Source organism: Lepisma saccharinum, chromosome 25, assembly GCF_977018435.1.
Source record: "Lepisma saccharinum chromosome 25, izLepSacc3.1, whole genome shotgun sequence".
In the NCBI taxonomy this organism is placed as follows: Eukaryota; Metazoa; Arthropoda; class Insecta; order Zygentoma; family Lepismatidae; genus Lepisma; species Lepisma saccharinum.
Genome location: NC_139253.1, coordinates 3,882,248 through 3,901,717, shown reverse-complemented (window position 1 = coordinate 3,901,717; position 19,470 = coordinate 3,882,248). Strand labels below are relative to the sequence as shown.

The following is a 19,470-nucleotide window of genomic DNA, read 5'->3' as shown; positions in this document are numbered from 1 at the left end:
AGCAACAATGGATTTTTTGTCCAATAAAACTGTAGGTCGGGTTTCTTTACAATGCTTTGTAGTATTGTAAGAGCAAGGAAAATTCGCATTTCGTTCACACTTACTTGATTCCAAGTTGCATTCCCTTCTTGCACTGCAAATGTGTTCGTTTCATTCACTATTAGAGTCACAATATCATTATCAATGTACTGTTCGAAAAATTGTATCAAGCCCTTACTTTCGTCTACATCATACTTGGCACGTGGTTGAGCAGAAAACGGAAAGCGTGGTGGAGCTGGTGCTGGAGATTCAGGATCAAGTTCTTGCCACACTCGTACAGACGTCAAACTAACATCAGAATGCGAACTTTCGATTGAAATATCATCACAGTCAGTTAGCGTTGTTTCACTGCCACTAGCACTTACACTACACTCTGATGCACTTATGTCTGTGCTTATATCACTCTTTTTGCTGCCAAAAGGACGAGAAAGTTCCAACCGAATCAACGATTCCGAACAATGCGTTCTTGCAAGCAACCGAATGTCACGCAATGCACAAAAGCTGTTGTCTTTCTTCACTTCTTGGCGCCTCAAGGCAGGCACAAAAATTAGTGCATGCTCGAGACATCTGTTGGCCGGACTTGCAACTAACTCCACCTACCCAATTCATCATGAAAGTTCCGCCCGACTTAGACTAGAGAGCAACTGGGAAGGCGGTCGTCTGCTACCTTCGCGCAGAGCGTTGCCACATCGGCGGCCGCGTGGATATGCGATGTATTTCGCACGCACCGCAATGAAACGATGAACAAGATCTTTGTGCCAAAATAAAAAAAGAAATTTCGTTTGACATTAAGCGAAGAAATCGAAGCATTATTGTCTCCATAGATACTACAATTATAAACATACAAATGAAATCGCAAAACAGAAATGAATTGGATAAGAATGCGGCAACTGAAGATACATACCTGCGATTTTACTCAGATTCAGAAGATTCATTTTCACCCTCAGTGTCTTCATAGTCGGAGTCCTGGAGGTTGATAACGAAGGGCTCCATGATGCTGTCTCGAGAGATTTCACGGTGATAATCCTCTTCTTGCAGACGTTCTGCATGTTGCACACATTTATCCCAGGCAGAAACTGGCACGTTCGCTACAGCCTCGTGCGTCAAATTTTCGACATCAGCCATTTTAAAAGTGTTGTTTTTATTTTCTGCAACGTAACATTTCACTTGCGCCCAGATTAATTCGATGGGGTTGTAATGGCAATGGTACGGGGGCAGACGCACAACTTGGTGGCCGAATCCTCTTGCAAGTGTATCCACTTCGTATGATTTCGACGTCGGCTTGTGATCCCTGACGAAAAGTAAAAGCTCTGCTCTGGTTTGCGAAGATGCGTGGGGAATATTGTGTTTTTCCAGCCACGATATTATTTCTGCTTTCCTGGTATTTGTTGTTGGGGCCTTATTTAACTCTACAGAGTGTACGCTGGCATTATCCATAACTATAGTGGAATTTGGAGGAAGGTTCGGAATTAATTTTTCTTCAAACCACTGCTTAAAAACAGCACCAGTCATTTCATTGTGGTAATCGGTAGATGTGCTTTTCGAATTTGCTCTGAAAATCAATTTGCAATCTGGAAGGAAGCCGGTGTTTGCAGAGCCAACGTGGCAAACAATCAGACGCCCCCCCCTTTCCTACAGGAACTTTTAGGCCACCCGTACCATCATCGTTTATTTCTGTTTTTCGTGTGTGGTTCAGGTTAACCCACGTTTCATCGAGGTAGAAAACAGGTGATTTTCCTTCTTGTTTGATGCAATGCATCTTTCGCAAGAATGCAGCTCTCGCAGCTACGATGTCCGTCCTTTCCATTAACATCTTACGTCCATCATTGCATTTTCTATATTTAAACCCCATGCTCTTTAGAATACGCAGCATTGACCATCGGCTTCCAACAAATTTACATTGCGCCTTCATTTTCTTTGCGAGTTTCAATGATGTAGGAAATTCACCATTTTTGTACATGTTCAAAACTTCCCTGCGTAATATGCATCAATATCGGTAACAGGCTTTTCGCGGCGAGGATTTTTGCCTGGTGATCGAAATACAGCAGTCCCACTTGCACGAACAGATTTTTTCCCCTCGCTCACAATTCTCTGCACTAAACGCAAACTTACCCCGCACGCCGCGGCAGTCCTTTCTTGAGGTCTGGCAACATGGCACTCAGCTTCGCCCTCCACAATCGTTTTCTGCTCGACCTCGATTTTAAAGTAATTGTACACGTTGTACACGATCTCACGTGCTTGCTTGTGTAAAACACAACGCTTCCTATTCTCAGCTTCCATTGTGCACACGGATATGCCAAATATTGCTACTCCAATAGCCACAACCAAAACAGTAAATCACAGCGTTCAAAACTCCGCGCGCGGAAAGACAGTTGCAGATTCGACCGTACTGGCTCCAAGTCATTGTTGCCAGCCTCGCATGGGAAACAAACGCTGCTCACTGAATTTATTCTGTAGGCTACTGGAAAGGGTAGTAGAATTTCACGCTTATCAGACATTTTATTAGCTGGATCGATGCAGACAAAGTGATAATATGAGCACCTGGGATGTTATAAAGAGGCTGCCAGAACCTGAACAGCAGATTAAGAGAAATAGCAAGTTGCTGCCTGATAATATTAGATGTCTTATTGTTGGGCCATCAGCTTCTGGTAAAACTACACTAATGATTGATAATTTTTTATTGGCACCCAACTGGTTAGACTGGAAAAACAGGCACTTGTATGTCTTCTCTAAGAGCCTGGAACAATTAAAATATCAGCAGCTGATGAAGCTATATGATGGATTGGATATTGCTACTTTTGAATCAGATGTTAAGCCACTTCATGAATGTCTCGATAATTCTGTTGTTGTGTTTGATGACATTATACTGGATAATCAAAACAAGGTTAGAAATTTCTTTACACAGGGCCGACACAAAAACATTGATTGCTTCTACCTGGCACAGACTTTTTCTAAAATACCGAAGCAGCTGATCCGAGACAACAGCAATTTTAAATGTGTGTTTCATCAAGATCATACCAACCTCAAACACATACATGATGAATATGTAGGTGGGGACTTGAGCTACAATGATTTTTCCAAGTTTTGCAGTAGGTGCTGGAACCAGGACAGTTATGGGTTTGTCACAATTGATATGACAAGAAAACCCAATAGTGGCAAATACAGAAATAAAATCAACAATTTTCTAGACATTGAAACATATATAAATAACCATGAAAAGGCCAATCATTGATGATCTTAAATTAAGAGATTATCTTGTAAAAAGATTTAAGGGATGGAAATCAGAGAACCGAGGAATTTATGAACAACACAAACAAACAGAACAGCCTATTATTGACGCTATTAGTGAATTAGGTAAAATTATCAAAACTGTTACAGAGCAAAATCAAAATTTGATCACAGAGCTTGTACCTGTAGCTGCAAGGAACATATTAGATTATCCAATCACCCCACTTTCCAGTATTCATACACCTAGTCCTGTTGCTCCTCGAAGAATTGAAGCTACTCAGGATCCTATTGAATTGGGTCTTCTTGCTCAAAAATATTTAAGCACACCTAAAGACAACAAAGATGAGGTCTTTGGCTTATATGCTGACACAGAGCGTGATGGTAGCATCATACATAGAATTGGCAATTTCAGAGTAACATTTATGGGAGATGATATAATTGTATATTCAGAATCTCATCTTGGACAAAGAGGTGGTTTTGTTAAATATCTCGGAACACCTGGATTGTGGGAACTGATGACTAGGAAAAGGCCTGGCAGCTATACAGATCAAGATTATGAGCACTACAAAGAAATATTAATAAAATCAGATGCTCTATACCAGATCAATGATCCCACACAAAAAAGAGTCAAGTCTAGCAGTGGAGCAAAATACAACAATTTAATCAAGCCCATATGGTCACAAATTAAGACAGGCAGTGGAATCAAACAATACAACACCCTGCCTAAAGAATTTGTGTGGGTTGATGATGTCAGGAAACTTGTAGATAGGTTATTGGTGATAGCTGGGGAGGAAAATGCTGGCAACCACAATTTTTACAATGAAAAAGTTGGAATTATGGACATGATAAGCACCAAATTGTCTAATTTTATAGTGAATGACACTAAGGGGATTCGATATGTTATAAAAATTATTAATACTCTACCCCCTAAATTTTGGAATATTTCTGAGGGCCGGGGGTTGGTTAATGACATTATAAACAAGCTGCCATTTGAACTACATATTCCAGGCTATCAGTATTGTGGTCCCGGTACAAAATTGGACCATAGATTAAACAGGGGTGATCCTGGTGTTAATCCCCTAGATGCTGCTTGTAGAGACCATGACATAGCATACAACACACATACTGATCTTGACAAGAGACATGTTGCAGACAAGAAATTAGAAGAGGCTGCATTTGGTAGATTTGTAAGCAAAGATGCTTCTTTGAGTGAGAGAATAGCAGCATTGGGGACCACCATAGCTATGAACACCAAACAAAAACTGGGGTGGGGGCTGTGAATATGTATATAATAAACCTACAATGAAGGCCAAGGGTGTTATGTATCAAATACCTTATGCAGGTCTTAAATCTCTTAAAACTATTGATAGTCTTTTAACCAAAAATATCTAAAATCAGCTAATCTTTATTACAATAATGCCCGTGTTCAAAACTTCAAAGATGTTAATTGTGGACATTTGTGTTTATCTGTTCTCAGATATATGTCTCAAATAAATAAACCATCAATTGAAAATTTTCAAAAAGCCTTGTGGTATTTAAAACATCATGGGGGTATTCCATCTCACCAGCCAAAATTCAATATTGAAACTCAAATTACATGATTATATAGTGTATCCCAAAACAATAGCTCTCAGAGCATTTTATGGCATGTACTTGATCCCTAATATTACACACCACAACAACAAAATTGCAGTAGGGGATCAAAAAATTGTCATCACTCCAGGGCAATATAATCTGTCCACTCTAAATGCTCAATTACCCAGAGGTATAGTTTTAACTCAAAATTCTGTCACTCACAGAGTAGAGATTGTATCTGCTACAGAAACGGTGGATCTGGGTACTATAGGAGAGCTGTTAGGCTTTGAGAACAACACAAAACTTGAACCGGCCATCAAACACACTGCTATTAATATACCCAAATTCTTAGCCATAGAGACTCTGAATATTCACTGTAATGTGGCCGAGGGTATGATCACCAAATCAAATGGCATAGGCACTCACAAACAAAGTGGCATCATTGCATCATTCAAACCTAATTCTGAATTTATGGAGCCAATCATCTACACTCCATCCCCAACATTATATTTTCCTGTGTGCCATAATAGAATAGATAACATTGAATTGATGGTCACTAATGAAAAAGAAGAATTAGTTGATTTTGCTGGAGCCACAACAACTGCAATCATAGAGATTAATATTTAAATAAAAATACATACAAAAAAATTGAAAATATTGAGAGTTATGAGCTACAATCATTCCCCCCAAACAGGAGGACATTTGCAAATTTAAATCAACCCAACACAGAAATTGAGGTTGATCTTGATGTAGGGGATGGCTTTATACACCCCCACAGAGCAGATCTATACATCTAATTTGATGTTGTAAAGCTCGATGGAACAGATTATCCGGCAAATTCAAATATAAGATTGGTGGATAATTTTGTGCCACATCTGTTCTCTGAAATTGAGATCAGAAAGCATGGTGTTGTTATAAACAGAGTGGATTATCCCGGCATTACCTCCACAGCTTTGGCCACACTAAAATTATCCAAAACCGAGTCATCATACTACAAAATAGGTGGATTTGAGGCTGGTGATAAAATATTAACCAAGAGCCAAACAGTGCTGTTCCCAATGCGCCTGTTGCCAGGATTCTTCTCAGATTACAAAGATATTATGTGGAAGGGTGGTTTAAGAATTACATTTAGAAGAGCTGCCAATGATAATAATGCTTTGATGAGGTACAGCACATTAAACTCTACAGGGGAAGCTCTGCCCAATACCCTACCTGATGAAGGCAAATGCATTATTCAGACTATGGAGCTAAGAATCCCAGTTGTTGAATATGAGGCCAGTTATGCTCTTAAATACAAAGCAGATATAATAAAAAATCCACAGATTCCTTTACAATTTTATACATATCAATGTGTACAGAAGCCTGCCGCTGGTACTTATTATGAGTTTGATGCTACAAATTCATTCTCCAGTATACAATACGACATGCCGGATTTTGTGGTGGTACTGTTTCAGACTGGAAGACACAATAATCAGGAAAAAAATTCAAGTAGATTTGATAACTGCAACATCAAGAACATATATCTTAAAAATGGCAGAAATGAGGTATTCCCTAGAGAAAATTATAATTTAGACATGTCCAAGGATGATTTCCTTAAATTATATGAAGCATTTACAGCATACAAAAGGGTCACTACTGGCAATACTGACATGTATTACACACCAGATGAATTCAAAGCACAGAGACCCATGTTTGTCATCAACACTTCAAAAAGGAAACAAGTTGTGGTTAATGACAGGACAAACATTAAAATTATCTGTGAATTCCACGATACACTCCCTGATGACACCATATGTAGTGTATTCTCATAGGTGAAAAATCATATATTTATGATGTAAGAAATGAGAGGGTCACAGAGCAATTCTAGAAGATTTCTGCATATTACATTGTTTTAATATTAGATAAACAAATTGAACCTGGTATCCAATTGAACTTAAACCAGAAGTAAATATGTGTGGGTGTGGGTTTTATGAGCATTTTGGCTTAATTTCAGGTGTATCCAAAACAATATCAAAAAAGGCATATTTTTAACAAGCTTATGGACAACAATCAGGCTGATGCAACTTTTGTAAGTGTGGGCAAATCAATCTGAGGGGGCTCATCATTTGTACACTATAGTTTCGGGGCATTTTTACAAATATCTTGGATTAGACAGAGTACCACACTTGGCCGATTGGGGCATATGCCCGATTTGCCATTGTTTTATGTGTAGTCAAATCTGTCTGAGGGGGCTCATCATTTGTTGTCCTTATATTATAGCAAATCACACTACTCAGTCTATGCATTCTTTGAGAACGTAATGTGTAACTTTACTGAATAAGCAAGATACTTAAAGCATCTTTTGAAATAACAGCAACATATTTCCTTTATCTTATCACTAAAACGGAAAGAGAATATCGAGTTTTGAATGATTTCACTTACCTGTAATGAAGTGGTTACTGCAGATCCTACTGCTGGTTGTCGGCTTCCAATTTTCATGCCTGACAGCTTGCACCCAATAATTTTGACGTTCTGAATCTCGCCGAAATGAATGAAAAGATGTCTGTGAAAGCTTATTTAGCCCTGATTGCATTGTACATCCTACTGTCACACACCCATTCACAGTGGCGCAGGAACGGGGGGGTACAGGGGTACATTGTACCCCCTAAATTTTTGAAGGGGGTACTGTACCCCCCTAAATCCGTAAATAGAGTTGTACCCCCTGTACCCCCCCTTCGGTAATTTGACAGCAGACGCAAGGTGCTACTGTTAAAAGAACCTATTTTCAGTTTGCTCAATAAAAAATTTTACATTGTTTATAACTTATAAACATTTTCTTCCTTACCACAGAAATTCAAACCATTCTAAACTTATTCTACTATTGAGCGACCACAAGGAGAAAACCTTGGACGAAAAGTCCCCTCACAGCTTTCCCTTCTTCCGTTCAGCTCGGGCCATAAGGAAGGTCCACTCCCCCCTCTCCTCCTCGCGGGAGTACGGTGCACAGAAGTCGCGGGTGTGCGCAGGTTGTTTTGCTTGTGGTTCCACTATACATTGTGGTTGCTACTAGTTAGTTCATTGACCTAAGTTCTTGGAAACCTCTTTAAGGAGATGAAAATTGTTTAAAATGTGTGTGGAACGATGGAATCAGAGTTCCTCTCAGAAAATCACGCTCCAGATGAATGCTCCTTTGCGTAGGGGGGTACACTTTTCTAAAGAAATGGTGGCTTCGATTCGAAGATAAGATACAAATCTTCATCAGAAGGGTATATGACTGATCCCATTTTCTTTTGAATATTTAAAATGGTGTTTTCCAAAACGAAATACTTACACGAACGAGACGAGATACTACACACCAACTTTGGGGGGTACAATGTACTGCTGTATCTCACTCATATTTTTCATAACTTTGTAAGGGGGTATTCGGAAAACTATACTAAAACCTAAATATTAAGAGATTTTGAGAATAGAGTCCCGATTAGCCTATCTGAGCATGAAGTGAATCTAGAATAAGTTTTAATGACCTCCGAGTGGAAACCGAAACAAAAATTAACACAAACAAGAACGAGAAGGATGTCGCCACACAGGAGACGAGATGAGGCTGTGACAATTTTCGACTCATCGCATAGCGATAACTTTCCTAGGTGGGATGAAATTTTTCCTAGACATTTAAACAAGGTGCAATTTGCGATATTATCAGAGGGAGTGGGGGGGAATTATTTTTACCTATGTATTAGATATACTTATAATTGGACATTAATTGCTTAAAATCTAATTTTGGTATCGAATGCAACACAAACACAACGCCATTTTAAGTTAAACCCTAAAGTCAATCTGTAAGAAAATTACATTATTCAGATGAATGCACGAGATAAATGAAACTCACTGCAGGTTCTATTGGTAGATTTTGGATTGGATTCGCAAGGTATTTGAGTGAGATGAGAATGTTTGATTGATTTATTTGGTTTATTTTACTTCGCATTTCTGCCACTTTTGGCTAATCGCAAAGATGAGGATGGGCGATGATATCATGAAATTGACGAACACTCACATGCCCAACCTGGGACCTCTGGCGTCAAAGCACGCTTTGCCAGCCGGCGAGGTGGGAATGTGTTTTGGATTTTCTTTGTAGGTGCGAAAATCTTTAACCGTGACGCGCACATGCTTTTGCTTACATTAAAGTTTGCCTTTTCACATAAACGAGAAATTGACTTGTCACCATAAAACACACGCATGTATCTGCATTTAATACCACTACATACGAAAGGAAACCTTGGGCGGTTCTTCACATTGTCCACCAAAGATTGAAAAGAAAGGAAAGAAAAAAACATTTTGAGCGTATGCCTTTCCTTGCTTCCTCTGACATTTGAAGGATTTTGGTTTTGTATATGTAATGATAGTACTTTCAGTGCTTGAAGAGTGTCATTAGGTACAGCTAATTATATAACAAATAAATGCTTTGTCAAATGTTTCACAAATATTTCAAAGTTAGACTTCTTACGAGTTGGTCGGGAACCATCTCAACTCAGTTTCTTTCTTTTTTAATACAACGCCCTACAGATGTCTAAGTAAATACCAAATACATGGCTTCTAAAAGACATTGGATGTGGTACACATCTGCCATAAATTGTTTAAAGATATTTTTATGCGTCGCTATGGGAATTTAAAATTAGAATCAACTGAACTGAAGTGGAACTCTATAAGTATGATATATTCATAATCTGGTTTCTATATTCAGTGGGGGGAGATGATTATTCCTGGTTGGGGTGGCTCAAGATCCTCCTAACCCCCTTTAATCTCAACCTGCATTAAAATAAATAGACATATTTAGGAGGGGGTCCGGACACTCCCCCGAAAGACTTACCAAGAAGTAAAAGTAAATAATCAAAACATAATTGTTTAGCATTTGTTATATAATCGATGGTTATTTCCACTGAACTTATTGGAAGGCAAGGAATTTGGCTCATACGGCTTTGAAGGGTTCCAAAAGATTTATGCACACAACTAATGATAATATCCATAAAATATTAATCAGAAACTTTACTTTTCGTTAATTGGATCTAACTCCTCGTTTGCTATTCAAAAAATATTCAATTATTTTTCTATTTGACATTAAATTCCTTGCCAGGGCAGTTGTTTCTATGCAAATCTTGGCGATCTTAACTATTTATTTTTATTCTTTTACCTATTCATGTAATAACAACAATACAATATTAATTAACTTACATATTTAATTAATATTTTAATTTAATTAAATATAATTATTATAATTGTAATTATTTATTATTATTGTTATTATTATTGCAACACTTGGTTGGACCCCCGAAATGTATTTCTAGGTGCAGTAGTATGTGTGTTTATATATATATATATATATATATATATATGGGAGGCTGAATTTTGTACCCCCCCAAATGCCCATTCATTCCTTTCTTGTACGAAACAACCTTAACTCCATTCAGAGACATGTTGTTCATCTACAAACTGGAAGTTATTGTGCTACAACTATAAAGTCTGCGCGAAAACACTTCCTTCCGGTGGATAGCCCCTATAGACAGAAATCTTCCTCTTCCCTTCGGGCGGTCGTTTCTACCTGGAACTGGAGAGGCAGAGGAAGAGCGAGCTAGGCCAGCTTTGCCCGCGTGGATCGCACCGAGGGACGAGAAGCGCATGAAAAAAAAAGTGTTGCATATGAACTGTGGATTTAACAAGACAATAAATATTGTGATTTGAAAATAATTAGAGATGTGAGAGTGCTTGATCTATCTCTGCTAGACTAGCTACTCCTCAGTGCACGTCACTGGTTGATTTCCAGAATCAACTACACTACAAAATTGCTTCAGAGACTGGGCAGCCTCAACATGTGTCACATTCCTGGCACTGAAAGGACATTTTACCTCCAAAATGGTTGGATAATTTACCCATTCCCCACAGATGATAGGTTAAAGAAAAAAATACTTAGGAAACCGGATATTATTTTCAACAAACGGCTGCATTTTTGGGCTTGTTATGACATTGTTTCCTGTATTTTTGTTACCTTTTAATTTGCATAAATTCAGTCCAGTGTTGTTCCAAGAGTGGACGAAGCGACAATGAAAGTTCTTTTCCTCCATTTCATCAGGCACATTTTTCAAAAAGAAACTGCTGTGATGGAAAATATACCGCTTGCAAATTTTTCCAAGTACAATTTAAGTCTAGGTAGCAAATCGGGACTGGACCTACAGATTCAAACAAGTTCAGAATCACTGTCCCATGTGCCTTCAGGAGGAATCAAACCTGGTACAGGGGGGAACTGACTCTGGTGACGTCATGCATAGCTAGTCCATTGTTCCTCAGGACTTGCCAAATCAGATTTTGCCAAATCAGGGAAAACGTAGGGACTTTTTTCAATGTTGGGAAATAACTCTACAAATGCTTTGTTTCAGAGCAAACATAATTTAATAGGACAATTAGAGTCAGAAAGTCAGAGATTAATAAGAAGAATGCTGTGCCGAAATTTTATGTAACCGGAATCATTTGCTGACATGGCCCACTTGTATCCTTCTGAACCTGAAAATGAATGGATTAGTTTACCTGAATACTTTAGCGAGAAGAAGATAAAAACAACTAACTAACAAATCCCCATCAGAATTTTGGAACATGTTTTCAGTTACCAAGAACTTTGAAGCCAAGTTCTTTTTTAAAACATTTCCACTCTCGCGAAAATAGTGCTAACATTACCACATTCTAACGTGAAAACAGAAATAATGTTTTCAATGTTAAGTGATACAAAAAGAGAAATAAAATGGGACCAGAATTGTTAAATTCTTTGCTGGTGATAAATTCTTCCCTTAAGGCACGTGAAAAAGACTGCAGGAAATATACCATCACCAACCAACATCTATCTTTTCACAGCAGCAGCATGTATGACTTCAAATAACAATCAACAGTAAACGACTCAACATCATTCATAAATTGTGGAAGCATCGAGCAGATATATTTGGTATAAATGTGCATATTTTATCTTCTGTTTTGCATGCTCATGAGGTGAAGTTTTTAAACCGCTCGTCAAGTCAACCTTGCAGCAGGTTTTCGCATATGTAGATCCAAACGTGCGAGCAAGAACATAGTTCCACTGAGGCGGGTTCTATTCCGACACAACTGTATACTTGCAAGAAAACAGTTATTTAATTTGTAATATACAGACAAAATAGTACATCCATTAGCAGGTATGGACTTAATTGGTTGCAATCACTGTGCAGACGAACTTAGAACCGTAGATTCGCCAACTGCAATGTGTATTGCGTTGAAGAGACCCTGAAACTTTAGAGCGAGTCGAGCGAGACTGAATGCGTTGCAGAACGCGTGGAATCGGTGATACCAGTGTTGCACATCCCACTATTTTAACCCTATGTTTATTGTAGAGCGGCGAGAATGGCTGAATCTACTGTTCAGCGCGCGGTTTTACCCGAATGTTATTTTGGACTTCGTCCGAAGGGAAATGCTCTTCAAAGACAAGCAAGTTGTTTTGAATGCATAATCCTCCTTGCGGCAACAAGATCAAAGTAAAACAGGGCGTGAGGTGATTTGCCGTCAATGTGCGCACGAATTGTATCACGGGTGTTGAATGATTTGCTGTTTGAGTTTAGCAAGAGGAAACGATTGTTTGTTTTTTGACGACAAAAGAATCTCCGCGGTATTAAAAGATATCGCAGTGAGAAGAAACATGTTTATTATTTGGACCAGACGTCCTTCAACTCGGTGGGTGGGGGAAGGGGGAATAAAACATGGAAGGATACCACCATGGCAAACCACCTCCACGGGTGAAGAAACCGACGATGAGGGGAAGGGGGAAGTTTATTGTTTCACCCACTGGCGGCAATGAGAGCTTTGTTGAAGGCGCATATTTACTGTTCCGCGCAAAGAAAGGGAAGGGTGATTATCCGCAAGAAATGGACAGACCAAGATTTGAATCCTGGTTTAGTGAAGTGATTCATAAATTGAAACCAGAGTAATAGCGACAGACAATGCACCTGATTGTATATATCACCAATAACAAATCATGCTTTTTTGGTGGTATAACTTGAATTGCGTGTGTCTTACGGGAACGGATGTATTGCAGACGAAGCAACCACGTTTTTCATAAATGTATTTCTTTCTAAACCAAAAACAATAATTTATCATTAAATTCAAGAAGGGCCTATCGTTGTTAGTAGTATCTGAATGAGCCAGTGGATGTTTGTGCCCTCGGGCGTTTAATATTCGCAATTCATTTGCACGTACTTATAACTAATTTGCACGGGTTTTAATTAATTTGCAGGTACTTAGAATTCATTAGCAAGTACTTAGAATACTTTACATTTATGTATTTGCATGTTTATAACTTTTTATGAATATATATTTATTTATTTTATGAAAAATATGTATATAGAAGGTAATTAGAGGTACTAAACGCTATACATATGGTTTTATATTCATTACTGCAAAGTATGTAACGTATAAAATGTTAATAATTAATGTTTATAGTATTGAAAATAAGTTTTCTATGGTTTATGAACCGCTTTGAATGGTGGTAATGGGTGTAGGTACAGGTCCAATTACGAAACAAGACGGTCCCGGTACTCGAACCCGCGATATGCAACGTTAATAATTAGTACTATGCAGTAATTTCATCATGTTATGAAACACGATGGTGCAACACGCTAGACAGAATACTGTCTCAGAATTTCGACTCCGCTCTGATGCCAGACAGAGAGAATGAATTAATATTCAGCGCAGGTAGAGGAGAAAGGAATTTTGGGGGGAAGCGCGCTCAAGGTCAAATGACGTCAGAACGTCAGGACAAAGGAAGAACCTGATTGACCAATCAGAGAACGCGTCGGTAGGTTTTCAGAACCGGTTTTTTCAAGGTTAACCAGTACGCAATAACAGGGGAAAGCTATGCAATGCCGTAGGGCAGGGGAGGTATTCAACCAGACAACAAAGGATGTCTGAGAATGCGCAGCAAGGGTCAAATCTCTGAAGCTATGCGGTTTCCGCCGCCAATTAATATTCCGCTCAGGTTTGCCTCCAAGGCACAGGACGCTTTAGCGCAGGGTTTTTTTATCTGTACTATGAAGAAGGGAGAGCTATTAGGGACGGGGCCTACAGTTTTCACCATTTGCTTTTATCACGGGGTAACGAACCTAGGACCCTTTGATTATTGATTTAGGTAGTAAATGTATGTTACTGTGTGCTATTTAACTTAATTTTGAGTTTATTTTTTACCAAACTTTGACTTTATGTCAAACATTTTCACAGCTTATCCTTATTTTTACAAAAATAACACTATTTGTACTATTCAGGCAACATTTTTTATTAAATTTTGCACTCGCAAAGACATTTTTTCAACTTTTAACTTATTATTTTACAATTTTATGTTAATTTTTTTACCAAAATAACACTATTTGTACTATTCAAGCAACATTTTTTTATTAAATGTTGGACTCGCAAAGACATTTTTTCAACTTTTAACTTATTATTTTACAATTTTGTACCTATTTTTTAACCTAAATAACACTATTTATACTATTAAGGAAAGACTTTTAGTTATATTTTCGACACACAAAGTGTGTGTTCTCAACTTCTATCTGTTTATTTCACAAGTTTAGGCTTATTATTACCAAAATAATACAATTCAATCTGTTCAGGAAAGACTTTTAGTCGCATTTTCGACACACAAAGTGTGTGTTCTCAACTTCTATCTGTTTATTTCACAAGTTTAGGCTTATTATTATTCAAATAATACAATTCAATCTGTTCAGGAAAGACTTTTAGTCGCATTTTCGACACACAAAGTGTGTGTTCTCAATTTCTATCTGTTTATTAGGCTTATTATTACTCAAATAACATTATTTATACTATTCAGGCAACATTTTTTTATTAAATTTTGGACTCAGAAAGATATTTTTACAACTTTTTAACTTATTATTTTACAAGTTTATACCTATTTTTAACCTAAATAACACTATTTATACTATTCAGGAAAGACTTTTAGTTACATTTTCGACACACAAGAGTGTGTATTCTCAACTTTTATTTGTTTATTTTACAAGTTTAGCCTAATATTTACTCAAATAGCACGATTTGATCGTGTCTTTTATTACATTTTGGACACACACGCACTCTCACACACACACACATCCACACATACACACTCACACACACACACACACACACACAGAGAGAGAGAGAGAGAGAGAGAAAGAGAAAGAGAGAGAGAGAGAGAGACAGGGAAATTTTTTTCCAAGTTTACAGGATTATTCTCCACGTTTACTCAAATAACACAATTTAGATGTGTTTTGAATTATATTTTGGATGCAAAAGTATGTTTTGACAAGTTTTACCCTTTTATTTTACAAGTTTAGGCTTAATATTACTCAAATAACACAATTTAATCCAGTCAGGAAGGATTTGTTATTATATTTTGGATGCACAAAGAGATATTTTCAACTTTTTTACTGATTTTTTGCAGGGTATGTATTAATTTGTATTTATTTTGTTTCGTATCATATATACATTTACAAATTTTTAATTTAGAGTTTAGTATTTATTTAATTTTTTTTTCAAAAACACTAAAGAAAAAGTACTTTTAGCTAAAATGTAAGCCACAGAATATATTATTATTATTATTATTATTATTATTATTATTATTATTATTATTAGGGTTTACTGATTTCCACTATGCTATTTTTGGTTCTGTATTTCTATATGTATTTATTTAGGTCAGGTTACGCCTGCTACGTAGGAAAGTTTGTTTATTTTAGAGTTTGCTGAGTATTTTGTTATTTTTATACTAGGTAAAGTTTTCTAAATATATCAGGAAGGGCTCCATCTATATACTTTTGTTTTTGCTGTTTGGAGATGATGCGATCAGCATCACTCTCCATCTGCTTTTTATTTTATGTACCCAATATTATTTTGAGGCTTAGTGAATTCTAGAGCCTATTTATGCAGGAGAGAGGGCTTGAAAATTTTCATTTCAGATAACCCACAACTATTTGTCAGAGTATTTTAAAGGATATTTTATATTTATTATGTGCTACTAGAATATCAAAGCTTGCTTAATTTTTATGTCTGTAACGCTGTTATTGTATTTCTAGCTAAGCCTTACTGGATAAAGTACACGAAATGTTTATCATTTCGACTATTTACTTTTATACGAGGCCAAATTTTTAGTGTAACGAAAATTATTGTGTGTCTATAAAGACTGAAATCCCTTTACCGAGGGGTCCACAACTGGACGCTTACCAACATTGTTTTTTTTCTTTTTTAAATATAACCATTTATCAATATATTGACAATTCACAGGACAAGACGAAGTTCACACACGATTGACTATATGAACCATAGGTCCACTTGCTAAACTTTTTTTCTATGCTAGAAGAATAATTTAGCCTTATAGCTTTTTTCAAGGTATTTTGAAGTATAACTGGTTTTTTGGGTGCATCAACACTTGGGTTATTTCCATTTGGTTTATTACACTAGGCTACAATCACTATTTGAACACTGAAATCCTCTGATTGAAACTAAAAGCTTAGGGTGTAACTAGGGACTTAGTATGTATAGCGACAATTTATAGGACAACATGAACCTTACAAAGGATTACAGGTGACGTAGGACCACACGCCAGAGCTTTGTTAATCTGCAAGAAGCATTTACAGCTAATGCTATGAGGAAATGAGGTTGATTTTTTACTGTTTCACAAGAATGCTATCTTTTTATACACCCAATATTTGCTTTTTCAAGTAACTACATGTGCCAGAAGCACTTACAGGCCAACTCTAACTAGACTTCGATTTATGTAAATGTGGCAAGAACTATATTTCTGAGGAAGCACGCAAAAGCAGATTACCAGATTAAAGTATCAGAAAAACAGATTTTTCTATGCAAGTATATTTTTATTGACTGGATTATTTAACAGATCAAACAGAAAGACTGCAAAATTCATTAAATGTAGTTCTATAGTATAGGTGGTTTCAGAGATATAAAAAGAACAAATATAAGATTTCGCTTTTTTTTGCTTCTGAGGCTAATCGCGACGCTAAGGGTAAATGGCGAGGAAATGTAACGGAGGAGAAACAGTCCCAAGAGTTATGGGCTGCATGTAAGTTAATACCACAGAGATATTACAGTAGGTGTAGGTTCTACCACCAGAACTTTTCTATTATAATAATACTGGTTATGCTGTACTGTTAGCTAAAGATGCTGATATTTGAGAAACTTAAAAGCTTACTCACGACTTACTGTTGCAAAAGATCCGATGACAAAATTTAAAAATTGTTATCGCCCAGACAGGGACTCGAACCCTGGACAGATAGGTTAAAAGCCTAACGCTATACCAACTAAGCTATCTGGGCACAAGGTATTCTTTTCTTCAAAAGTTAGTTATGTTAAGAAATATATTGAAACATGTGAGAACACTTTTGGTCTGGTTCGACAGAGAAGGAGACAACATTTCCAAATTTTCTCAGACTGGGTGTATTTTTCCACTATAGAGGCCTTCACTATATGTAATTCGAAACGCTAAAGTTCAGCTAGCTTCCAAAATCCAAAATTGAGGCAAAGATTGTGTTTGACGAGATTAACAAGTTACAATTATATCCAGTTACGTACAAAGAAAGCTAAAACTCTCAGATTTACTATACTAGCCAAGTTTTAGTAACATTTTCTTCACTTTAGTACTAATACCAAAGAAATAGGTATATTTTATTTATAATTTGACAAAATGTACTAGTATTTAATTCACAAAGTTAGGTAAAAAAACAGTATTTTAAAAAAATATTGTTACTGCCTTCAAATTTTATGTTATTTAGCCACTAACAACTGGTTTACACTGTTTGACATCCTTTAAATAGCAAAAGAAGGAATTATTTGTTTAGTATTTTTACTACTTTATATTTATTTAAGAAAACAATACTACGGTTTAACTTAATTTTTAACAAATTGTTACTAATTTATATATCAAAGTTATGTTATTTAGAGTGTTTGAAGGCGTATAAAGTTAATATTTGTACTTATCAGTGCAACTAACAATTATATTTTACACACAAAAGATAATGTTTACAGTTAAATCACTTGAATCAGATAATAATATTTTACAGTAATTGATTCATTCAGCACTAGTCAGTACTTTTATGCATCAGAAAGTTTTTTTAATTTTCTATTATGCATGCTATTTTTTGCTATTCTTAAAATGTATTTCTAAGGCAAACTGGTTTAATTTTTTGCTTATAATGGAAAGTTGACATAGTTTTCGCACAATGCTTTGTACATTTGTTATTCACTACTTACAATTCAAATATTATGCTTATTTAATGTATAACTAACTAACTCTCTAGCCTTCTTAAACCCGAAGGTTCATGGATGCAGCAACACATGCCTCTCATCTGTTCCTGTTCTAAGCAAGATCTATATACTCCTTTCCTTCCCTACCAATTTCCTTTAGGTCCATCTCTACATTATCCCTCCATCTTTGTTTTGGTCTTCCTATTGGTCTTTTACCATCAGGTTTCCCAACAAGAATCCTGTATATTTTTTTTCCTTTCCCATTTGTACCACATGATCTACACACCTAAGTCTTTTTGATTTAATTATTCTAATAATATCTGGACATGAATACAAATTATGTACTTCTAAATTATGTAATCTTCTCCACGCATCTGCCTCCTCATCTGTTTTAGGCCCAAATATTTTCCTAAGGATTTTATTTTCAAATACTCTCAATTTATGTTCCTTTTTCAATGTAAGGGACCAAGTTTATTTACTGTATTTAACTTTTATTTTTGTAATTAACAAAAATTAAAAGCTTATACTGTAGTTATTATATTTTTTTCTATCAGCTTATTTTGAAATTAATATTATTAGGTATAGTCTTTGATTTATAACTATATTGCTTTTTTATCAATTTATCTAAGAGTACACGCAGACAAACACATGTGTACACACTTTTATGTAAATAGATATGCCTTTTTTCAATATTTTAGTATGAAGATTGCACTTTAGCTATTTAAGCAATGGTAGGAAAGGTAGGATTTCGAGGGTAGGAAAGGTAGGATTTCTGAGAATTTGTTGCAGGATTTTGTTGTCCAAGTATAGATGAGAACTGAGCTGGGAGACTGTTTTGAACCTTTTCATGAGAGTTTGCATGTGAACTGTATGCAAATTGAGCACTATTGACTGTGCATGCTTCTAAGTTTTGCTGTTATTTTACATCAAGTCTGTGAGACTGTAGTCAGTTTTCCCATTTCAAGTAGTTTTTATTGATTGTAGTTGTATATGTTGTGGGGACTTAGCAGTTTTATGTTATGAGGCACTTTGTTGTAGAATATTTTTACATGATTGTTTTGAGATATTGAGTGTCTGCTGTTTTACTTGTAATTATTTTCCTTCTTGTGTTGTGTATTTGACTATATTTTGTCCAAGTTCGTATTATTTAGAATAATTGTTATTGACTTGTAGATGTAGGGACTAATAATCCTTTGCAAGATGCCCTATACTTTAGTCTGAACATTATTCTTAGTGTTCACTTTTGAAGCCTTAGTATTCTGGTAGTATTATTAATGTAGAGGTAAATTAGGCTGAAACGTAGGCATTTTTTCTGATAAATTATACTCACTTAGTTGTTTCAGC

General features: G+C 36.3%; 1 protein-coding gene across 1 annotated transcript; it reads right to left on the bottom strand.

Moving 5' to 3' along the window:
• Nucleotides 1–951: 951 nt before the first annotated feature.
• On the bottom strand, nucleotides 952–1,551 carry LOC145978992 (uncharacterized). Its single transcript, XM_083112052.1, has one exon. It carries the CDS (start codon nucleotides 1,549–1,551, stop codon nucleotides 952–954), a length of 600 nt encoding a protein of 199 aa, XP_082968178.1.
• Between the last annotated feature and the right edge of the window lie 17,919 nt (nucleotides 1,552–19,470).